Consider the following 25,230-nt stretch of genomic DNA (forward strand, 5'->3'; position numbering starts at 1 on the left):
AGTTCTTATTTTCCACTGTACAGTATTTATGTGTTTTCGTCATCTTCTTTCATACCTCACATATCATACTTTCATTGGGACCTCCCGTTTCTTGTATTGTAATAAAATAGGATTTAAAAGAAAAAGTTTGTTCCCACTTTTTAAGAGAATCCCAGAAGAACACAGTCAAGTGATATGCTCACTACCCAACAAGGGCCCTTGTTTTCATGCAGCTCTTTTATTAATGGTGCTTGTGAAGTGGGCTGTGGAGACTTGGACAATTCATGTCCAGATACTTTGAACATAGTGGCTCATTTCAGAGGCATCTTCAGTTGTCCTGTTTCACAGATCATGTCATCACGTCAACCTGACCCTGCAGTTTCCAAAGTCTGGACTCAATCAAAAAAGTTGGCGGAAAGTATTCTGGACAAATTGTTCAGTAATTGAGGATTTTATGTGGAAAACGAATATTTCCTTGCACCTATTCATCCTGTGTATAACTGGAAACATTTTAATGAATGAATGGTATGGGTTTAATACAAGGTAGGGTCAGTCGACAGCATTTGTGACATTTCTATGTCCATTACAACAGAAAATAAGGTTGTTTTTATCCATTAGTTAAAGAAAAAAACACTTACAATTTAAGTAAATGAGAGCAGGCAATAAACATTAAAATACATACTGTTTATAGGCAAAAAAAATAGCATATCCACACAAAACACATATTATATGTTTTAACATGAGACTAAAGATAGAAAAGTGTGCAAAATGATATTCTGTCTTTTGTCGCCATGACAACGCAACAGCGATAAGGCCTGTAGTAACCTTCACACAATGTCCTGCTAGAATCCCAAGAAGGAAGGTGACAACATCCTTGTTTACATGGAGCTGAGCCGGTAGTTTGCCAGACTGTTGTCTGGAATCAGCAGAAGAACATAAACTTGTCTCCTTGCTGTCGTCTGCATACGTTTATGATGTCTGTTGGCGAAAACCAGCCAGAAACGTAGTTACCTGACACCTGGTGGGTGACAAGATGTCTCTATTGATGTACTGGCAAAACCGCTACAGATATTATGTCTGTGACAAGATGTTTATTCACCTAGAGCAGTAGTCCCACTGCAAAATTGGTGATTTATTTTAGACAGTAGTTTAAATGTTCAAAAAATGCACACAAAAAAAATCTGGTCACACTGAAGACTGGAGTAATGGCTGCTGAAAATGCACGTTTGCCATCACAGGAATAAATTACATTGTAAAATAGATCAAAATTGAAAACAGCTTTTTTGATTGACGTAAATAAATGCAGCCTTTTTTAGTATAAAACACTTTCAAAATCATTGAAAAAATTATACCTTTTTCACAATTTTGTAGTAGTATAGTATACAAACTTTAGTGGTGTAAATATATTGTGTCTGGTTATTATCATTACACAATAAATGCTGTCGACTTGTACCCAGAATATTCCTCCAAGGACTGTGGAGTAAAATGTGCATTTTCATAGCTCATTGTAATATGTACATTCTGATCATCATCTACTCTCTTTTAGTTCCACCCAACCTGACCGTCCCACGAGGAAAGTCACCTTTGGCCACTCAGGAGGGCGACACCGTAGAGCTGCAGTGCCTGGTCTCCGGCAAACCCAAACCCATCATCCTTTGGTCCCGTGCTGATAAGGAGGCCCCCATGCCGGATGGCAACATGCAAACCGAAAGTTACGATGGAGTTCTGCGCATCGTCAACGTCTCCCGTGAGATGACCGGAACGTACCGCTGCCAAACCAGCCAGTACAACGGCTTCAACGTCAAACCCAGAGAGGCCATCGTGGAGCTCATAGTGCTGTGTAAGTACCGGACGTGCTTGTTGCTCGTGCACTTTAGCTGGACCTAATTAACTTACATTCAGGCTAGAACATACGTTTTTGTCGTGGTTGATTGGCAAACCATTAGTTTTCTGGAGAAATAAATGAAGAAAGTATAGGGGCATCATTAATTGTAATTACAGACAACCTTGGTGAGCGATGCACATTGCCGATCTTTTCTCGGTGTCTCATTAAGGCTTGCAGATTCAATTAGCGCAGGTGCAGAGGTTAATGCAATGTAATGCATTCCATATTATAGCATAGCATATCATGAATAAATTGTTGAAGAGGACTTTGACTCGGTTTGACTCGGAGACAGGCACATGAGAGGGTCAGATGTAAGTGTTAACCATAATTTCATCTATGGGGAAGGTGAAAAACATGTTCTGGCCTTGGCTACGTTTTCTTATTCTCCCCTACAGCTCACTAAGTCATGGAATATCTGATTACAGCCATAATGCAAGTAGGATGTATGGTGGATTACAGATATACGCTTCACTTAAAGTATCTAAAGAGTTTTTAATTAAGTATCTGGCATTTGTACAGTAACGATGTCAGGGAGATCTATTATATATCCATCTTGATAATAACTTGCACCCTAAATGACATGTGTTAGAAACAACAATCTCATATTCAATCTCAGTTCCTCCCAAGGCAGATTGCTGAGTATATTGTTCTCATACACTTTACTACCAGTCGTACATGTACAGTATGGCATGACAGTTCTGCTTTGTGGAAAATGTTAGGACTATGCATGCATTTAAACATGTTTCATAGTGTTTGTATTGAAAAAAAAAAAGTTTGAATGACCTCTGTGTGTACCTTAATTAGCAATGCATTGTGCTTGAAGATTTCATTTAAAACGTGCGCATGAAGGAACACAATGTAGCGTCGGCTGAAAAGCGCTCAGCACTTTAAGATATAATTGCTAAAACTGTATAGATCCACACACACAAAAAAAATTCTGACTTGAATTTTAACTAACACTTCACAATACTATCTTGTGTCAGCGTTTTACTTCTTTAATGTCTTCAGACTCTCTTTTTGTCTAGAGGGCCAGATTGGTCTGAGATAGCCTTTGTGTGTTTCCTGTTGTGATCTTAAGTCAGTGATTTTGTTTGTTAGTCACGATTCACTGCTTTTATTTTGTGTCTCTGTAATTGCCCGCTCTCCCTGAGCTTTGTCTTTTGTTACACCCTACTATGAATTCAGCATGTGTGATCATTATGCCCTATTTAGTTGAATCAAATATTCCTGACCTTTGCATATTGCACTGGCTTAGTGAAAACTAATGAACACAAGATCTGGAATGTGCTGTAGTGTCTTGTGAAATTTGCTTAAACCCATCATACTTTGCTCTTGGATTATTATTATTATTTTCTACATAAAATGAGAGCTTGTTTGAGAAATCGATTCATTTTCTTGGTGAGGGAACTGCTTGTCACTTGTCACCTGCTTTTTAGGTCATGATTATAATTCAAAGCTCTACTCTCCAGTGAAGTACAGTCACGGATGCCTGTTATAATCTTAGCTTTTGCTTGGCGGTTCAATTTTTATGTGTCTGTTTTAATGCAGACAGCAGGATTTTGTCCTTTTAGAATTTGTTACAGTTCATCCATACATCCCATCATCATTTGAATTAAATTTTTCTGTGAACACAAACGGAGATATTTTGAGGAATTTACTAGTAACTTTTATTGAAGGCATTTACAATGAATGGGGATTTGAGTTTTTAAGATAAAAAAATAAATTAAAAAAAATAACGTAGCCCACCCCAAAACAAACTTCAAATAAAAACGCATTTGTTGAAACAGCCATGCCATTTTATTGTGCTTCCACAAGTCTTTGAGCTTTGAGTTTAGTGTGTTTCACAGGACTGTGAATGCTGTACCAAGTGAGCTACTAAAGTGTACTACATCAGAAAAGAAATACGTATGGAGCTGGTTATGTAATGCAAATGTCAAACTCTATTAGTTTACAAATAATGTCAATAGCAGGGCTGGGCAACTCTGGCCCTTGCGATCCACATCCCTGCAGAGTTTAGCTCAAACCCTGACCAGACTCACCGGCCTGTAGCTTTCTTATAGGACCTGAAGCCCTCGATTAGCTTGTTCAGGTGTATTTTATTAGGCTTGGAGCTTAACAATGCAATAAAGTGGATCTTAAAGGAACACGTCGACTTTTTGTACAAATAACAAGGTCACATGAGACACAGCCATCTTCTAACTGTATATATTCTGGGAACTATATGCACAATGCAGCGTTTTTAGTCATTTTCGCGATCATTTTGACAACCTTGCGTTCTGTATGCAAAAATTGCAAAGGAAAAACATTTGGCACGTTCGGTGCCAAATTGCTGTTTTGTAAACATATACCCTATGTTGCGTAAAAGTGGTCTATACGTCTTGTGCACTGTATTCCAGATATTCTGAAGTCATTCAATGGTTTTAAGTGAGGAACAGACCCAAAATTTAAGTCATTATTCATTAAATATCTTGACGTCCCCCTAGCTTCCCTCAATGTCTTTGTGAGAGATGTAGTAGGCTAATGTCTAATTTGTAAATTAAATGTTATTTTGAGTCAGATCTGTTACTGAATCAGTTGTTTCAGGTAACCAAACCAATCTGAATGAATCATTTACAAATCAGACTGCTCTGGTTTCAGCTCATTGATTAAAACATTTGATCACAGCATTTTTTTATTAACAGCTCGCTGGATGAGAATATTTCAGTCTTTCTCGCACAAAGCCATTGTATGGTCCACTTTTATGGTGCATTTGCATCCTTGTTGAACCTTTAAATCTCCCCATTTGTTGTAATTATGTTGAAAAAAAATTACCAGTACTTTTTTTTTAGCATTTCTCCTTTTGTTTGTGTACCACAGAGGAAACAAAGTCAAATGTGTTTGGAATGACATGAAAGTGAGCAATCGAACAGAATCTCAGTTTGATTATACTGTCCCTTTAAACGCATTCCTCAAATCTTCATTTGAAGCAGCCATATACTGTATGTTACACGTCTCACTGTTAGCTGCACGTACAGTATATTGCATGTGGAAGTATTAGTGAAAGATACAAGCTCTTTAACGAAGCCATCATTTCCTGCTCAGCAGAAGCGCAGCTAGCATAAGCATTAGCCGCTCAGAACGAGTAACTGTATTTGATGACTCATTCTCATCCACCGCTCTAACTTATGTCATCTCTCCCTGTGTGATAATGGCTGCTCACTCCCCCTCCATCACAGACAGAATGATTGCAGTTGAATAGTCGAGGGGGGGTCCAGAGGTAATCCTAATGCTGCAGTCATTACTTGCAGAAGTCCAAGGCACAAATGTATGCCAGTGGATAATGTCTGCTTATGTCTGTGACAGCTGAACGGGTCTTGCAGCAAGTGCTAGAACTGCGGGGGTGGAGACAGACAGACAGAGAGAGAGAGAGAGAGAGGCAAGGTGGGATAAAAGAAGCATGAAGACAGATGCTGAAAGAGTGAGGGAGGGAAAGAAAGAAAGAGGCGGAATTATGACAGGGCAAGAGAAAGTATGGAGATAGTACAGAGAGAGCGAGCATGTTTGTGTGAGTAAGCGAGAAGGGGGTTGGTTGTCCATCAGAGAGATTGCCCTGGATTTCGTTCTGTCAAAGCGCTTCAAATCTGCATTACTCTGTTATATTGGTAATAAAATGAAACTCGGCCCTCTCGTCACAGAACAAATAGTGCAGAGGTTAATGCCTGAGTGCCATCTGTTAAGTTACCCCTTGGATTTTCCCCTATTTTCCCTGGCATTTAATCAGGATAATATCATTTTTGGACTAAATTAAAAGCTAAACAGTAGAAGCTCATTTCTGGACAGTATATACATCCATCTGGATATACTTTGGTTTGAGATCTGGGTAACACTTTACAATAAGGTTCATTTATTAAACATTATTTAATGTATTAACTAACATGAACAATACATTTGTTACAGTATTTATGAATCTTTGTTAATGTTAGTTAATATGAATAAAGCTGTTCATTGTTTGTTCATGTTAGTTCACAGTGCATTAACTCATGTTAACAAGATTTTAATAAAGTATTAGTAAATGTCGAAATTAACATTAACAAAGATGAATAAATGCTGTATAAGTGCAGTTCATTATTAGTTAACGTTAACTAATGTAGTTAACTAATGTTAACTAATGAACCTTATTGTAAAGTGTTACCGAGATCTGACTTCCATAGACCTATTTCATTTGTCATCATGGTGGACGAGACAAGAATATACTTTGACAAATTACATATTGGGTTCAAAAGGAATAGTATGTATAGTATTAACGGATTATATATTAATATTTACACATTTTTCACACTAATTCTCTTTATTTATTTATTTATTTTCATGTTTTCACCCAAAGCTTATCTCTAGATGATAAACACTACGGGCCCTTTTTTAACGATCTGAAACGCAAGTGTCAAAGCGCAAAGCGCAAGTAACTTTGTGGGCGGATCCCGGCGCTGTTGCTATTTTCCCGGCGGGATAAATGACTCTTGCGCCTGGCGCAAATGTAAAAGGGGTTGGTCTGAAGTAGCTTCATTATTCATAGGTGTGGTTTGGGCGTAACGTGAAATAAACCAATCAGAGCGTCCTCTCACATTCCCTTTAAGAGCCGGCGCGCTTGTTCCATGGCGGATCGCTATTATAACGGCGGATTTGCCAGCGCACGCCGGGAGTGGTTCACAGCCGAGGAGGCCGACGTTCTCGTCAGGACTGTAAAACACAGAGAAGTGACATTGGGGATGATGGGAGAAACCCACCCAAATTAGCGTCGGTTAAACAGGCGTATAATTTGGGTAAATGTGTAGCCTAATCTAGTTTTTTTTTTTTTTTAAATCTAGATAGATCTTTTTCACATCTTCACGGACACAACAATGATTTCCCTCGTGTGTTAATATTTTTCCTTGTAATAATGTATGATTTGCAAAAATGAAAACTGCTGCGTCTGTTTGTATTAAAGAATCAAAGTGGATGCGCGTTAACATTATGGCCAAGCACGCGCCCTTAAAATACCATATCACTAACGCGCAACGCGCCACTGTCTTTAGACTGTTTTTTCCCTGGTCAGTGGCGCAATTGCTTTCTAAAACTGGAAAATAGCACCATGGAAGTTTTGCGCCGAAACACGCCTCCTCTTTGCGCTGAACCGCCCCCGGGAGCGCAAGTTCATTCCCTAATTTACCGACGTGCGTCTGTGGAGGGAAAAGTCTGCTGTGCGCGGGTGCAAAATAGGAATGATACATGCGTCGGTGTTCAAAGTCAATTGCGCTGGGTGCAAGATAGGGCCCTACATTTAATATGGTAGTGTTCGTAATAAGTGCCATTTATTTATTTATTTTACATATATATTTTTCCATTATTTATTGATTGATTTCAGTTATAGATAGATAGATAGATAGATAGATAGATAGATAGATAGATAGATAGATAGATAGATAGATAGATAGATAGATAGATAGATAGATAGATAGATAGATAGATAGATAAGGACAGCAAAGAATGTACAGTTGTACAGAATGTGCTGTGTAAAGGTTATAATCAAATTTTCATAACCCATGTTTCAAGTTTCAAATGTCCTCTGCTAAATTTCTTTGGAAATACCTTTTATTTTTTTCTCAGCTATCTGCACCTATTCTGTCAATCATGCCCCTTTTACGTGGACTTACACATTTACCTATTCAAATGGGACTATTCACTGTGAAATTAAGTGCTTGTGAATAGCTTAACAGATCTATGTCATGTGACTTTGGTTGCATTTCTTTATTTTAGTGACAACCATTCAACCACTCATAAAGCTGCAATATAACTTTGCATTATCTTTTCATCATGAAGGATGAGTTTTGATCCCTATAGAAATCTCTGCTTGTGTCTCCAATGATAACCAAGATGACCCCAGCATCATCCTTTCCGCATACATAGTTCTCAGCCTTCTGTTAGCATTCAGTTTAATTGCTCCTCAAAAACCACAACTCGCGACTCGCTCCAGCGCTCGGGCTGACTGCCACTGACCTTGAACTTTTTCTCTGATGGAATGCTAGGTTGAAAATGAACCGCCTGAGGACATCTGAAAAGCAACAGACCATAATTTAAACATGCATCTGAGTTCTGGTTTGCAGATTAATTGTTCTCAGCTCATCTTTGTGTGTGTGTGTGTGTGTGTGTGTGTGTTGTGTGTTGTGTGATATATGAAGTTGGAATTATGAGAAATTAAGTCACAATTTTGACTATTTATCGTCACATTGAAAAATAGTCACAATTGACCTTTCGCAGGGAGCTTGATTGACAGGTGATCTGACCAATCATACTTCGCCATCCGCCATTTTGTCCGACAAAGCACTCAGGAGAGTTAGTAGATTAACATGGGAGGATTTGAACTTGAAAAACGGAGTGTACTGACGCCTTTCCACGGTTAAAACAACATTCCTTCTTATGTTCATTCATGTTTATTTGATGCTATAAATGAACTAGAAGGAAGAGATGATCACCTCAAGAGATGTTCACGAGCAGCTTTAACTAATGCTCTACAGCGATCTGTCACGACACATTAAAGAGCCACAAATAGCTTGTCGGACATAGCGACAGTAACCAAGGGGGGCGGGTCTTTGCGAATGGTCAATTGCAAGTTAAAAAATAATTTTGTGAGATATGAAGTAACATTGTGAGATATAAAGTTGCAATTGTGATAGTTTTTTTATTTTTTTTTATTTATTAAGTTAATCTTGAACTTTTCGTTTTATTTGAGCAGCCCAATTTATAATTTTTTTAGTTTTTTTTAGCCCAAATAGTTTGCACGCACTGGCCTGTAATGTTCTCAATCCTGCCCTATTTCCCCAATAACGCTCTTTTTTTTTATCGTCTCTCTCAATAAAATGACCACATTTCCAGTGCTGGAAACTTTCTCTGTCCACTGCCATTGTGTCAAAGTATGCTGTAATACGGCTGTCCCTTTGTACAATCTCTGTGTGTCTGATGCAATTATGCGCAATTCGGTCCAGAAATAAATAATGGCCACAGAAAATAACTGGAAGCAGAGGTGTGACGTTTCAAAAAGTGAGGCAAATGTCTAGTGTCCAGGCCAAATGTCAGTATAACTGGAGTATTTTTAATGCACTTTAACTCAATTATCTCCTGTCACTTGTCAGGAGTTGACACGGACGCCCCACATTCCACACAACATCGCCAGTGTTCGCCAGTCAAGGGGTTAATTGAATTCATTTTCCGAGCATGTACCGGCAAAAAACTACCCATCCATAATTAAGCACACACCGATTCATGCAAGACGGACAATGATTGCCACAAAACCAATGACTGTGACCAGACTCGGAACCTCGTCACATACGATTTTTGCAGGAGGCAAACGGCTACGGATTGTAAAGGTCAATTGGCACTCTTGTCGTTGCTCCCATGCGTTTGATGGGAGCAACGATAACAGAAAGGGAGGTAGAAATAGGGAGGGTGTCAATTGAGCTCATATTGTCATTTTCTCAGGAGTGTTTTGCACCGGCAGATGAGCCTCTCTCATTAGGACGTGACATTTCTTTAACGCTACAAGTTTTCTCGGCCTCATAAAATGCCTAGCTTGCAGTTGCTAAAGCTTCTATTTGTAAAATGAGGGAGGGACATTGTTTTTTTGTTGGTGTGACATTTTAATTCTGCCTTTGAGATCAGATTTTGATGATGGATTCACATATCGTCATGTTAGTTAAGCATACGTGATGAATGTGACTGCCGTGCACCTTGGACTCCCAACACCTTGGAGTGAAGTAAGTTTTAATTACATCTAAATGTGGCAAGGCTGACTGATTATTAATGATCTAATATATTTTAATGAAGGGATAATTGCAGTTAAACCCTGACAGTAACAACCCACCTTGTCCTCTTCTGATTCTCAAAGCAGCCGGGTAGAAAAAAGTTCTCGAGAGGATTCTTCTTCACGGCAGCTTTAGAATCCGAACAGAATCCGAATGAGCGTCATTCACAAAGTTCTACACATCATCTGCCCTAGTGATGAACAGCTGCGTCGCTGAAAGTAGTGAAGATATTAGTGAGGTCATAGTATTGTTATTCTAATACAGATACTATCTATATACATGGTAAATATCAAGTATTAAGTTGGGTGTCCATATTAGAGATAATCCCCATATTTATAATGAAACCATATTTAAAAATATCATATTAATCATATCATATAATACAATATAATATTTACTATTACTACTGTAAAGCTCTTAAATCTGTATCTCGAGATCTCTGTAAATGCTTTCGGAATCTTTACTTTTAAATAATTTTGTTCCCATGTTTTTAAAATGAACATTTTGCCCAACACTGCATGTTTATTTATTCAACGGTTTGGCTAATTTGATTACATTTTTCTGCTACAAATAAAAGTAGTACTCTCAACATTTTAGCACGTTTAAATCCATTTAGATGAGTTTTCCTAAAATAAGTGCAGAAAATGCAATAAAAGCCCACAGATTCCATCTGGGCCCAGCGATAAGTAATTGCAACTTGGACGAGGTCTAAGTAGAACTGATGCATGCTTTAAGAAGCTGCTACAAGAGAGTTTTTTGGATGACAGTTACTTATTCAAAGTGACAAAACACTGGGACGGCTCATATGCAAATAAGGATTCTGATGTGGAATATAAGAGCAGTGTGGATCCTCGTTATGAGGGGATAAAATTGGCATCCTGATTAGTGGTGTGGAACTGGGATAAGCGCTGGAGAATAGAGGAATATTCCTCTCCTCGGATGACACAGTGCCAGTGTTCCATGCTCGATGTTCGCTTAGCATGGCATTCAGAACTGGCTGCCAGCCTAATTAGCAGAGAACTAATTTATTCCCAATAGTATTAATTTATGAAAAAGAGGGTATGCTCATGCAAAAGTCCTGAGTGCAATTCAAAGTACTATCACCATTCATGCATCAAACCCAGCTTTTAGTCCCCTAAGAAATTCACCCAAATAGAACAAAAAACTGCATTATTGCTTTAGTTAATATTGGACACAAATTTGTAAAGAGGGTTTCCTGGGGACTTGTTAATTAATAGGTTTTAACACTCTCATCTATACACAAGCCTGTTGTCATGTCATGTAATTGCGTGTTGCATAACTATTTCCTACACAGGTCAGAAACAAATGTTTCGTGCAGCTAAACAGTCATAACGTCTTCACTGGAAAGTGTTGTCTTCTGTGTGCAATTAAGACCCTTAATAATGATGCAGAAGTCAACACAACTGATTCAAAAGTTTTAACATGAAGTCTCATAAGGCTGTTGTGCCTGGCAGTAATTCTAACTGCTTTGTTTGACTTCATTTTGTATTTGGTCTTAAGTTCAGAGAATGGTTTAAGAAATGACCTCATAAATGATTGTATAATTTTGTCATGGATTCATGTGTTCTATTCCCATTTAATTCATATAAATGAAGCAGCATCATATGAATAAAGTAATCCATTCTTAAAATCATGTTTGTTTGAACATGAAATCTAAATTGGTCCTATTTGCTTTCTTAATGCACATTTCTTGTCTTATTGTAAATGATTCATCAGTGGATGGTATTCTGAAGAAAAAGTATTTTGATTCATTTATGATCAAAATTGAATGACTTACTCTAAAACTACTTTCCCTTTCTGCGGATTTTAGTGTTTTTTTGTACCCTGTGTTTTTGATTAGGTTACTGCTATTATAATTATACTAATATTAATTATTCAAATGTCTCTAATCTAATCCATTTATAAATGAATAAACAATAAAATGAAAATTTATTCAAAATCCTGTTTTATTCATGTTGACTTCAGACATGTTGCAGCTATACAGTATATTGTTGAGAAACACATAAATCCTTTACACAATTACAGCTCACTAGCAGAGAGTCAATATGATACACAGCTGTTATTAAAATGTGTACACAGCAGTGTGCTATACCATATTGTGCAATGTACAGTACATTTATTAGCAATTTGGGACTGTTCTTCACCTCCTGTTGCAATGTTTCAGTAAATCGTTTATCTGTTTTTTCTTTCCACTTGCATACACAATTGATTCCATTTCGGCAAACGTCTTTTCCTGTTCTCCCCGTATTGCTAAAAATCGATTTGCAAATACATACTGTTGCTCGCCGTCACCTGTCTGACAGTGCGAGTGTGGGATAACCGCCATGACTAGTCTATCAAACCCTCATCCATTGGCAACATGTCAGCAGGAATTGGTTCAGTTTGGGAAACTCAGCCGTGAAATTCAGAATGACAAAATGCGGTAGGCTTGGGCTCGCATCATTGCCTGAATAAAGTCGTTGTGGAAGCTGAACTGTTGACCTCAGCTGTAAGAGATATTGTATTGCACAGAATGTAATCCACTCACAGCGTGGGGCCTCCACATGTTTGTCATTTGGAGTGGGGAAACAAAGTGAACAAACCACTGATTTTCGAAAGCTTTTCTCTAAATGGCATGATTGCTAAACCCTGTTCTTGTCATTTCATAAAACATGCTCCAGTCGTCCGTTCTCTTTTTCTTTCTTTCTCTCATACCTGAAAAAAATTACTTTTTTAAAAAGGTTATTTCAACTCACAAAGCGTGGAGCCTTTTTAGGTGTTTCATTTTATGTTTTTTCATTTTGTGTTTGTTTTTACTGTGACCACTGTAGAAACAGAGAAAACTGAATCGTCATCAACCTTTTTGTCTTCTGTAGACTTTGTGTGTGCGTGTAAGGCATGCACTGCTGGTGGAGCATGTTCGACTCCTCGAGGAAGCTGGATGTGCTCATTATGATGCATTTACGAGACTAGCTGAAAGAGACTGGTACGAAGCTTTGTTCTTCCTTGATTATCACTCAAGGGATAGTGGACAGCGTTTGCACGAGCGCGTTTGGCTCGAGGAGGTTGAGGGCACTCATAGCGATGCATTCGTGCAAGCAGACTCTGTTCTCGACTGATTCTCAATAGAATGATAATAGTCTAGTATTGAATGGAACGTGTCAAACTCTTGAGGGAGTTGAATGCATGCTTTGTGATGCGGTCGCGGTGAGAAGCTCCACCTATGCTTGACTCTCACTTGAGGGATTAGAGTTGAGCTCCTACACTCTGTGGTTTGGGTCCCGTAACCGCCATAGCGCCAATGCGGAATTGTTCATGGGGAATGTAGACAGAGCATTGGATAAATTATGGGAAGTTCTTTCCCTTTTGGGACTCCTTCTGCTAGCTCAAATACTCTTGGTTACTAAGTTGAGGTGGATGTTATTGAAAAAATCTGCTCCCTCTGCTGTCCACACACAGATGAAGGCTGTACTATCTCCTGAGTCAGATCTAGCCATCCATTCCACAAAGCAACCCCTATAGCCTGAGGTTGCTGAAGACCCACATGGACCCACGTGATAGGCACGGAGTATGGACAAATGTTAAGAGTGTGTTCTGCTAACTTTTCTAGTCCAGAGCAATGCTGTGGTTCAGTATGCTCCTTAGGTCCAGGGCTGGATTGATAGATTGTAGAGTTCCTCAATGTCTGGACCCTACATTATCGTCATGGCTCCCTCCTGTGGAGAACAACCATGCCGAATTGGCACAGGATTAGAGCAGGTTTTTGGAATTTGAACAGGAATGTGAAACCGCTGTTTCTATCGCCTGTTTCATATGCATGCTGAGCAATGCTTGATTGCAATTTATGTGTGCCGGCACATTTTGGGCAAAGATACTTAAGTTTAAATAGAAGGACGGGCACATGTCTGAGGACATTCACATGCCCACTAAAGTGAGGGAGGCATAAGTCAGTGGCTGTGTACGGAGGTTGATTATGTCTAACATAACTCTTGCTCCCTTCTGATACCCTGAAGTATTTTGTTTCCCATGGTTGAGCTATATTTCCCCTATGTTAGGGTTTAAAGTAAAATTGTATGATCCCCTGCGGATGGTTCCTTAGGAGGTACCCCCTTAGGGTTTATGCAGGGTAAATGGCGTATGTAGGCCAATTACTTTCCCCTACTTCATTTACCTCCCTGCCCAACCACTGTTGGTTCTTGAAGTAGGGATATATGCTCCCCTTTGAGTGGGTGATGTATCAGCTGCACTTCATCACTCCACCCCTACGGCTCCATCGGGCTCTGCCTTCCCTCCGGCTCCACCTCAGTCCACCGGAACCCTGGCTCCACCTCGGCTGCTCGTCACTGCAGTTCCGCCATGGGCTCCTGAACCTATGGTGTCGTCTGATCTCTCCATCTCCTCAGCTGCGCCTGTGTCTTTAGTTCTCTGGGCTCCACTGTTGGCTGTTGGACCGCCAACTCCACCCTGGCTCCTCCCACCATTTTGGTTTCATTTTCAAAGACTTGGTTTCGTTTGCTTCTCCTTGTGTCCTGAGTTCCTCCTCGCCATTTGTTGTCATGGTTATTCATTACGTTATTGTGGTGATTGTGTTTGAGTGCACACTGTTGATAAAAAAAAGAGTAAAATAATTAGCCTTTGGCTAAGCCACACCCTAGAATGTAGATTGACCAATCACAGCGCAGCCAAGAACGAGCTCCCACAGAGGTTTGACACTTTTTCACAGTGCTCCATTGACTTACACAGACGTCTCATATTTTTGGTCTCGGCAGGCTATTACCGTCGTAGTTTTATCAAAAATATGGTTAAACGTTGTGCCTGGGGCATTTGTAACACAGATACGCGTTTCCCAGAGAGGTTGGAGGGGGGTGTCCATTTTTTCCCTTCCTAAAACCGAAGTCAAATCCTGACAAGTGTCGTTTTTGGATTAAACTGTGTGGACGTCCTCAGTCAGCGAAACCCCTCAAGGATCAACAAGCACACTTTTGTGTGCTCTAAGATACATTTTGCTTTTAACCTTACTGTGAAGTTATACTAGTTAGACAGTTTTATGCTGTTTTAGGTTATGATTTCGGTTCTCTACCGTAATTGTTGATACGCTAGCACACACTGCTAATAAATACAACTTTATACTCGCGTAGTCCGTTTGCTTTGTAATAACGATTATAGAAGTGAATAGAGACCTACCCAGCTTTGCATGAACAGTGTTGCTCCTTGATATTGTTAGTCCCAGCCTCCGTCTCGATTAGGATATGCGGTGGTTCATTTTTTGACTGTGACCATTATGCTTTTGCCTCTATTTGGATGCCTTGTTGTTGCTTGCGTTTCACCTGTATGTCTTGAATATACCATTCGAACGCATATTGCAGCCCCTTTTGCCTACTTCTATCGGACACTTTATTTGCTGCTTTATAAAAGTTTGATAACATTTCAGCAGAAAGAGCTGTCACAGCATAAGCCATGTTGATACCAAACCAGGGCCCAGATGAAGTTGACGGACGTATGCAACAGTAACTAAGGGGGGCGGGGCTTATCCAAAGGTGAATTAAGAGTAGTTTTCTAAAGAAATACATGCATAGGCAAACAGTATTTGCCTACTAAATTAAATTAAATTTAAGCTTATGCTTTTAGATCTTTAAGAATTTAGAAGCATGGATTCAGCCTATGTCTGGTACAGTAAGATTGCTTTCCTTTTTTATTTCCAGCACTTTTAGACAGGAGAAAATATGTGCTGTTCTATGTAGGTTTGGGAAATGGGACTGAGATGAGCATGCCTCAAATGATTGCCACTGTGGATTTGAGATGTAGGGGTACATTGTAAAGTATGAATAGTCTTAAATTACTGGACTGCATCCCTGTATTGCCTATACTGTTCCATTTATCTACTGAAGGCATACTAGATAACCAAACAGATGATACAATTTTAAGAAAAAAAGGCAAAACCTATTTTTTTGGGAAGATGTTAGTGCAGGGCCATTATGAATTACATTTTCAGTCATCCACAATTCTTTTTGTGAAAATATTCAATATCCATACTTTACTGTATCAACATTTCTTTTCAAATCACCCCTAAGCCCTTTATGTTGCAGTAACTTGAAATTATATATATATATATATATATATATATATATATATATATATATATATATATATATATATAAATAAATGTATTTATTTTTTCAAAAATGGCTCTAGCATCATCTGTTGCCACTTAGTGTTAGATATTTTGGCATCTAGTGCAATGCAATTCATTCATTTTTACAGTGTCCTAATGCCTGTATGGACTTTGGGCCTCTGAAAATGTACAAATTATGAATACATAGCCTATTGTAGCTTACGGTGGTGTACTGTATATGAAATAGAAGAGTAAGAGAGGAATGTGGTGTGTGAATTCTGTGCATCAAGCCCTCTCTGTAAGAGCGCATGACTCTCAGCGGACATTAATAGAAGTGCTGTGCACTACAGTAACAGGAAGCTTCTCCAAATCAGACTATAAAAAGTGCAAACTCTGTGCAGATGCCAGCGCCCTTCTAAGGACATGATGTTATGTTTGATGATGCTCTCCCGGGGCTGTGCTCTCTGATGGTGTGCATCATGGTGTATGTGCGCACATTGGCTCGCAACACCATGAATCACTGATTCATGACAGGTCACCCTCTTATGAGTGAGTGAGTCAGCATTCCCCCCCCCCCCCCTTTTTTCTGCTGTTTTGCTGCTTCGCAGTGATTATAAAACTTACAGATCCATCTGTGATCTCTGTAAAGCTGCTGTTGCGACATTCTCAAGTAACTTTTGCATTTCCTGTCACTCACAGGCCACTATATGTCACAAACCTGTTGATTTTTTGAATTAATCTTTATTTTATCAGTTACAGTATGTTTATTCTGTACTTCTCCAAACTGCCACATAATTGTATTGGTTTTATTGACTTAGTAGACACCAGTGCAAATGCGTTCTTTTTGTCTGATATGAACGTGCGTCCTTTTCCAGATCCTCCCGCGGTGGAGCCGGTGTATACGGAGATCAGGCAGGGTCTGGGCCGGCCGTTCTCACTGAGCTGCAGGGTCTTACGTGCCCACCCCTCAAGAGTACTGACATACGAATGGAAACTGGGCACCAGACTGCTAACAACGGGCAAGTTCGATACTCGGGACGAGACGGAATACCACGTAAAGTCACTCAACCGTGAGGGCTACGGCGCGTACACTTGTGACATCACCAACGAAGCAGGTGCTGGCCGATGTACTTTCCTTGTCACAGGTAAGACATTTGAAATGCATGTGCAATTTAAATGGATGCATTTGCAATATACATATGTACAGTTAGGAAGATAGCACTAGGGGAAGGATTAATCAGTGACTCTTTCCACTGTTTACATTGTTACGCCAGTAGCTGGCAACCAGCAACTATCTTTATGAACAACTTAAATTATTAATTTAGGAAGGAAATCTCCAGTACTATGTGTTGCTCAGAAACTCGCAGCAGTTCTTCTGTGGCTTTGTTTGTGACCTTTTTTATTGGTGGGTCAAAACAAGACAAAATAACTTGTAATATTATGTCTGGTAACTGGCAAAATTATATTTGAAATGGAAGTTATTCAATATTAACTTCTTGTGTCCCATATGATGTACAAGACACTTTGCACTATATACCGTTGCGTGTTGTAATTTTAAGTGTGAACACACTGCTTGCACTATTTATACTACAAAATGGAAGAGTGCATAAGTACATTGTGAATAGGGACGCATCTCTTGTTTATTGAAATGCTGTATAAATGAAATGTCACACTCAATATTGGGCTGAATATTAGCATGGCTGTGATATTGGGTACAAGCAACAGCACTTTTGCTCATGTGCTTGTTTCTTAATTGTATGTTACATTTTTGTTTCTTTGTTGGGTCACCATTCAATCTCAAATCTTCTTAAGAAAAACCTGCCAAGAATCACAATTTTACGATACTTTGGTGCCTAAGTCAAAACTGTTCCTTATGGGCATATTTTTGTGCTACAATCACATTTAATTATGAAGAAACATCTGAAGTACCCTGTTATTTTTTTTAACTGTCCATTAAGCAGATGTTGGTTTTGTCCTGGAAATATTTTCTCATATATGTACAGTACTTAACACTTTATATGCAGTCATTAATAACATGCAAATCTCAACTACAAGCACTTAACAACAGAATAAATTAAACTGTGCAGATACATTGCTAGCATTATGCGTTTCACTAGCGATTTAAAAGCCACACTTGCTTTTCCTTCGAGATTCAAAACCCCATATCTAGGACTTTCCGTATATCTGTTTTTGGCACCAATAAATCCAGTCCACCATGTCACCTGGAACATTTGGTGCAAATGGTGGAGCAGTTTATCTTTGATTTCGTGCCATCACATAAGTAGCCTGATCTCATGCCTGCTACTGCACCAGACGCTTGTGTTTAGAAATGGGAACTGCTAGCTCGTGTTTTTGCCCTCCCTGCTATTGAATATTCATGGCTGAAATCCCAGCTGGTTGATGAGGCATCCTGGACCAGAGGAGGATGTGGGAGAGAGAGAGAGAGAGAGAGAGAGAGAGAGAGAGAGAGAGAGAGAGAGAGAGAGAGAGAGAGAGAGATGAGCTACCTGCTTTCTGATGCATAGGTTATTCTTGGAGATGTTCACCCCTAATCATTTAATTTGCATTGACAATTTCCTGCTCTGTTCAGCAGGCATAAAAGAGGATTATATCACTCATATCCACTCTCCTTGTATCCGCATCTCTCTCTCTCGTTCTCTCTCTCCTCTGTGCACTTCTGTAGGACATGCTGAAAGCCATTATTTTGCACAAACCATGCATCTATGATGAGCCTCTGCTCTCTGTGATGCTGGAACATGCTGCACGAGCTTGAAGCTCTCATTTATCGTTGTCATCATATGGGTTTTTATACTGTATGTCTAAGCGTTAAAAGAGCCCAAGCCAGAAAATCCCACGTTGAGTCTGTTTTATTGGAGGTTAAACTCCTGTAATGTTGTATCGCGAAGCGAACATGATGGATTCAAGCAAATGAAGGCGAAGGCACAGAACAACAGCCAATGTCACATGGCCACAGGGTTTTGTGTGACACTTGAACAAATGGCCAATGCATCAAGTTGACATTTCACTTTGTCAGAGCAATGTGCACAACTGTTCGAAGATAAAAAAGCTTGACTTTTCTCGGTCTCAGCATTAATTTCAGATGTTCACAGCGCTGGGCGGTGCAAACCCAACAGGGGTTACCAATTAATACAGCAGAAAGTTCAGAAAGTTGAAAGAAGGACCATCATGCACCTTTTTTCTGAAAGGGCACCAGTGTTGCACTGGCTCACTTGTGCCCAAGGCCGAAATAAGACATGAAGGAAAGAAACACTGTAACAAGAAGTGTTTAATGTAAGTATGAATCTTGTTAGTGTAGTTGTACAGTTTTTGTTTAGCACATGAGTTGACCGGGGTTCAAATCCCAACCTAAAGGCCTTTCCACATCAAATGGGAATTTTTCAAGTACATGAACCATTTGAACTACAGGCAGGTATACAGTTTAGTGCTGTGAGTATTCTTTTGTCTTTATTTCTGCATATTGTTTGCACTATCAACATTTCTTCATAGAAGAAGTCTCTTTTGCTCCAAGGCTGCATTCATTTGAACAGTGTTGATCAGGGTTGAGAAAAACAGTAAAAACAGTCAAATATTATGAACTATTATCATAATTATCTTTTAATATATTTCCATGAAATCATAAATCATTCTTATATGCATATTTGGTGCTCAAAAAACATTTCTTGTTATTATTAATGTTGAAAACAGTTTTTGTGCTTAATACTTTGCTTAATAAAAATGCTTAATATTTTAGTGGAATTTTTTGGATACTTTGATGAATAATAAGTTAAAACGAACTGCATTTATTTGAAATAGAAATCTTTTATAACTTCATACGTTTCTTTCTTGTCACTTTTGATCAATTAAATAAATCCTTACTGAATAAAAGTATTAATTTCTTTCAAGAAAAAACTTTTGAACAGTAGTCTACCGTTTTATTAAATAAAACAAGGGCTGTCAAGAGATTCAGATCATCTTATTAATTTATGATTAATTTAACATTTTAGTAGTTAATGTGTTAACGCATGCCGTTCCTTTTTAAGATAAGACAAGATATGTGTTAATGCAGAAATGAATGAATTATGTTAACATAAATAATTGTATATAATAAATTGAATACACTTTATGGATTTAATCTCACTGAGTGAATTTGCATTGGCTGATGCGTATTTGTTTCGCTCTCTATGTGTGAAAATACAGGATTTGCAGAATTTTTTCGCAACACAATTGGTGTTAAAGAGCCATTATACATAATTTCTTTAATAATTTCTTTATTCCAAGCTAAAAAGCAACTGAACTTGTTGGTTTAACCACAATTGTGTGACATTATTTGTCAAAGATAAAAAAAATATTTTTTATCTTCTTCTTTTTTGAAAGCTGCATTCAATGTTCAGTTGCTCAAAAATCTGAGGTGGTTTGCTTCAGGGTGCCTGTGGTTGATGGGTTAGTAAGTACTCCCCACTGGTTGATGGCTGCACACTGCTGGGGAGTCAAATATAAAGTATGTATGCAGTAGTATGAGCACAAGTTCTTTGTTGTGACGGCGCTGATATGTGCTTGACGAACACCTTGAACCAACTTCAAATACACAACTATTCACATCCCAGAGATCTCCTGCTTGGTCTTTAAAGCTCAAACCTACATGATAGTGTCTATATACACACGCAAACACGCATATATCAAGGATTAGTGGTGGTTAGTGTTAGCTTTAAGAAGAGTATATCAGTACCAAACATTTTTTTACATGTGTAATCCAAATGAATATGTGAATTCAAAAAAGAGATTAAACACAGATTGAATTATTGAGTTATTGACGTCAAATTATCACATTTATTTTTAGAAGTATTTAATTTCTTCTGTTGTTCGATGCTGTTTATTTTTTGCACAAGATATCGGTTTAGTATCCATTTTAGATACTGATGAGACAAGGTTAATTCTGATTTGTGGTATTGATCCAACCCTGGATCTAATGGATCAAAGGTTTGCACTTTAAAGAATGTATACATTTCCATTGTAGAGCACATGCTAGAAACCTTGGCTGCAGGAGCCGCTGTGTTTCTTTTGCCTCTCTGCAAAGAGACAGCTGATCCATGCAGTACTACATGTATCTTTCTCCATCTTAGGCTGATTTAAGAGTCATGTGTGTATGATGCTCCTGCTTTTTCACTCAAGCCTTGATTCCCAGAGGAGTCGAATTTATCCCTAAGCCTTAAGCAGAGTAAACTCGATGGACCCATTAGCATTGGCTCTAGATTTTTCCCTCTTAATAAGCTGGGGATAAAATAAGTGCTGGTGACAGCCCTTATTCCTGACCTGCATACATCAGCAAATTTTCCATTCTCGCTCTTCTCAATGTAACCAAAGATGTTTCTACCGACTTGGACATTCAAAATTTCTCTGCAGAGAGGTGAACTTCTGGATGGACTGACCTGTCTGACAAAAAGAAGAAGCTGTGGGACATATTTTTACTGTTTCATTCTGCTTTCTAAAACTATTTTAATTAATTTGAGTAATTTCTTTTGTTTTTTTTAAAGTGACAATATGAAAGCCAATTATCGTAATAATATCATTCTCCAGGATTCATTCACAAGACCTTTCTACCACATAACCACAATAATGTTTTTGATTGTTTTTGTTTATCTAATTGTGCTGTCACAGCAATGTACTGTAAAAACAGCTATTTTAGACATAAAATAGAGTTTCTTTTCATTTCATGAGCTTAAAGCATTTGTTGTCTGCAAATAATATATTTATTCTTTTTTACTTTGATTCTGCAAGTGTTTTTGAAACAGTCCTTGATGCAAAAAAACTTCTTTCGCGTTTTCATATACTTTTTCATTGCTTGTCAGCTTTCAGCAGATAGAGAGATGAGCTCTCCTAATGACTTTTCTTTGTGTCTGTCTCCTTTGAACCTCTGATGGAGAACATTCCCTTTTTTTAAACTCATTTTCCACCAGCAATTTTTTATAAATGCATTCACAATATCCTCTAGCATCACTTCAGTGCGCCAGACATTTGACCTGTCGGTCTAAACAGCAGACTATAGCCAGGTTTCACAGACAGGGCTTAGACTAAGCCAGGATTAGGCCTTAGTTCAATTAGGGCATTTATAGCTTTTATAAACATGCCTTAGGAAAAAAAAGCATTACTGGTGTAAAAACATTTGCCTACTTCATAAAGACAGACCTATCTTATAAAACAAATCCCTGTGGTTTACTTTTTGTTCAAATTATTTATCTGACACATCCTAAATCGAGAATATTTGTGATGATGCATCTGGCTTAATGGCAGAGGGAACGTGGAATCTGCCACTTTTGTATCTGCAAATTATAGCCAACACAATCAATGGAAATCTTAACATTTGTCTAATTGTTTCTTCAAGATTAAAAGTTTATATATGAATTTTCTATAAGGACAAAACAAATAATTGTTCAGTCTTAGTTTTGGGCTTGAAATGTGGCTGTGAATTTACAGTAATAAGCCAATGTGTATTTTCAGGTAAAGCCTTTGCACCCGAGTTCTACTATGACACCTACAGCGCTCTGTGGCAGAACAAACCTCGTGTCTACGGCTTCAAACTTCAGTGGACTCAAATGAATCCCAATGCAGTCGACCATATCATGGCTTATCGACTTGGTATCAAGCAGGTAAGTGTGTCTGGACACTTACTTAAAGATTATTTTATCAGTGATATGTTTTGGAATTCATACCAGATGTATGACAGATATGTGGAAAATGTGTAAGGGTGAATACATGTCCACAATGAAAAAATAAGAAAAATATTTTTTCTTTTTTAAAATTAAACCATTTCTTAGAAATGCACTCTTTGTAATTATGTTGATTTCATTTGGTATGCCATTTAAAAAAGACTCATGTGGTGTAACCATCAAGTTTCCTTGCTGGTGGAATGACCTCCCTACCCTCGTCCAGAATTCAGAATCCCTGACCACATTCAAAAGACAACTGAAAACTCATCTCTTCCGTGAGCACTTGACATAAAAAAAATAATAATAATAATAATAAAAAAACCTCTCTTTACCCCTCCCTCCCTTGTTTTTGGCTTATGCTACTCTGAGCAATGTCAGAACTTTGTATTCTGAGCACTTCTTGCGTTATTTTTGCCTCTTCACGATGACTCGCTTGCTGTAGTCCTCAGTTGTAAGTCGCTTTGGATAAAAGCGTCTGCTAAATGACTAAATGTAAATGTAAGTAAAGAGTAATCATTCTGTATTCATTCAGTTCTATATTTATATTGTATTTTCTTACATCTTTAATGTACACTTTTTAATTATTATTTAAAAAATATATATTCTTAATTGTACAAAGTTTATATATATATATATATTATATAATATAAAAATATACGATAAACATTTTTTGTGGTCAAATTATCTGATAATTTAAGGTAATTTAAGATCTGCAGGGGTCCTCTTTATGATATCATTTCCTTTTTTCTGCATGTTGGTCACATCACAGGAATTTTATTTTGCAGATTTTTTTTTTTCAATACTAAGTAGTAGTTAAATGAGTAAATAATGATTAAAGTAATTTGTAAATAAATTAAAATCATGCTCATTTTATCAGACGTATTAATTACTTTTTTAAGGTCTTTAGTTGTATTTCTTGAATACATTATTAGAAAAGACAAAAAAAAGACCACCATGTCATTTCAATATTTTTTTTTTAATAAAAAAAAGTTTATGTTCTGTTTCCCAGAATGCTTAGTTCTATTTTAAAAGCCGGTCAATGCAAATTAAATGCAACTTCATCTGTGAAAAAGACTGTGAGAGAAAAGCTGTGCTCATGGCAATATATAATTGTTTATAGACTCTATTGTCTTTATGTAGCATCCATGCTAATGGTGCATTTGGCCAGTGTGCAGAATGGTGTGCATGATTGCATATGAAGGCAGAGCTAAAGTAATACTGAATTAGACCAAGTTCAGTTGTCAACATCCTACACATATAAGTCAAGGAACATTATTAAGATTCAGGGGAGACGTTTATGGTTACTGTTGACGTAGTTCACATCAGTGAAACCGATACGTTCTGTTTATTGAGTAGGGCTAATATTTGTCCAAGAGCTTTAGCGCTGTACTGTTCTGCCTCGGCGCGTGTGGTCACGCAGAGCAGTGCGGTTGTCAATTACGAGTCATCATCACACTGTTCTGTCACCCTCTCCTTCACACTTCCTCTGCTCAGCTGGAATGGCAGCGTCCACGGCCATTTATAATGACATCATGTGGGGTGATTTATTCCTTGTCAGATTCGCCTTTGCTAGTGGCTGCCTACTGGTGCTCAAAGTCAATGCAAAGTACACGTAACACGTCTTGCCATGCCATATTGTTGTTGTTTTCGCCCGTATCCTTTCCTTCCGTTTCGCTTCGTTTCTCTCTCCCTCTCGTTCTCTCAGGCTTTTTTGCAGTTTCCATCAAGGTCTCTGCATTGCTTGTGTTTTGGCATTGCATTATTAGTAATGTTTACTAGTCTTAGCACTCTACTTTTATGCTCATGGGATTGTTGAGCTTGAGATGAATTTTGTGTTTGCACATGGGCAATATTGGTTGATGGAAGAGATGCCTATTTTTAATAACATCATGGGTTAAAGAGATAGTGAACCAAAAATGAACATTTGGTAATCATTTTCTCATCCTAATGTATCCCAGTATACCTGTGTTTGTTTATTTTTTGCTTGTTTATTTTGAAAAATAGCAATGTTTGAAGAATTGTTACCCGGCTCTTGTACAAGGACAGTTTACTGGCCAAAAGCTTTTATCCTTTCTAGATCTTTAGAACTGCCAGATTTTGTATTCCATGAAAAAATACATATGGGTTTAGAATGATATAAATAATAATAATTATTATTATTTTTAATTTATTTAAATGTAGAACAAATTCAATTAGTAAGATTAGTTTGGGATTAGTAAGATTTTTATTTATTTTTTTTGTAAGTCGCTTATGCTCACCAAGTCTGCATTTGTTTGACCAGAAATACAGTAATATTGTGAAATATTTTATATATTTTAAAATAACTTTTCTATTTTAATTTATTTTAAAATGTAATTTATTCCTGTGATGGCAAAGCTGAAGTTTGAGCATCATTCAGAAACATTTATTTTGTGTGCTGCTTAATACTTTTGTAGAATCTGTAAGATTATTTGACAAATAGAAAGACATTTTTAAAATAGAAATAAACCTTTTTAATTTTATTTTATAAATGTTAAAGACATGTAAGTGAACTTTCTGTCACCTTTGATTAATTTAATGCATCCTTGCTAAATATTACTTTCTGTCAAAAAAAATCTTACTGACCCCTAACTTTTGAATGGTATAGTGATCCTGTAACTGGTCTTACTCTTATATTTCTTAAAATTTTATAAAAAAAAAATTGTCTTCACTAGCTCATTTTAAAGGGCCTTACAGTGTGACAAATTGCTTTTTAAA

At 37.8% G+C, this 25,230-nt stretch overlaps 1 protein-coding gene across 2 annotated transcripts in view; it reads left to right on the forward strand.

Moving 5' to 3' along the window:
• Positions 1-25,230, forward strand: part of mdga2a (MAM domain containing glycosylphosphatidylinositol anchor 2a) — a 129,693-nt gene that overhangs the window by 75,683 nt on the left and 28,780 nt on the right. For both annotated transcript variants that reach the window (XM_079633633.1, XM_079633634.1), the window contains exons 8-10: positions 1,526-1,819; positions 16,666-16,935; positions 22,286-22,434. In XM_079633633.1, the coding sequence (XP_079489759.1) occupies positions 1,526-1,819; positions 16,666-16,935; positions 22,286-22,434 (713 nt within the window). The remainder of the gene's footprint in view (positions 1-1,525; positions 1,820-16,665; positions 16,936-22,285; positions 22,435-25,230) is intronic.

The sequence above is a fragment of the Phoxinus phoxinus genome, assembly GCF_949152265.1.
Source record: "Phoxinus phoxinus genome assembly, chromosome: 13".
Taxonomy (NCBI): Eukaryota; Metazoa; Chordata; class Actinopteri; order Cypriniformes; family Leuciscidae; genus Phoxinus; species Phoxinus phoxinus.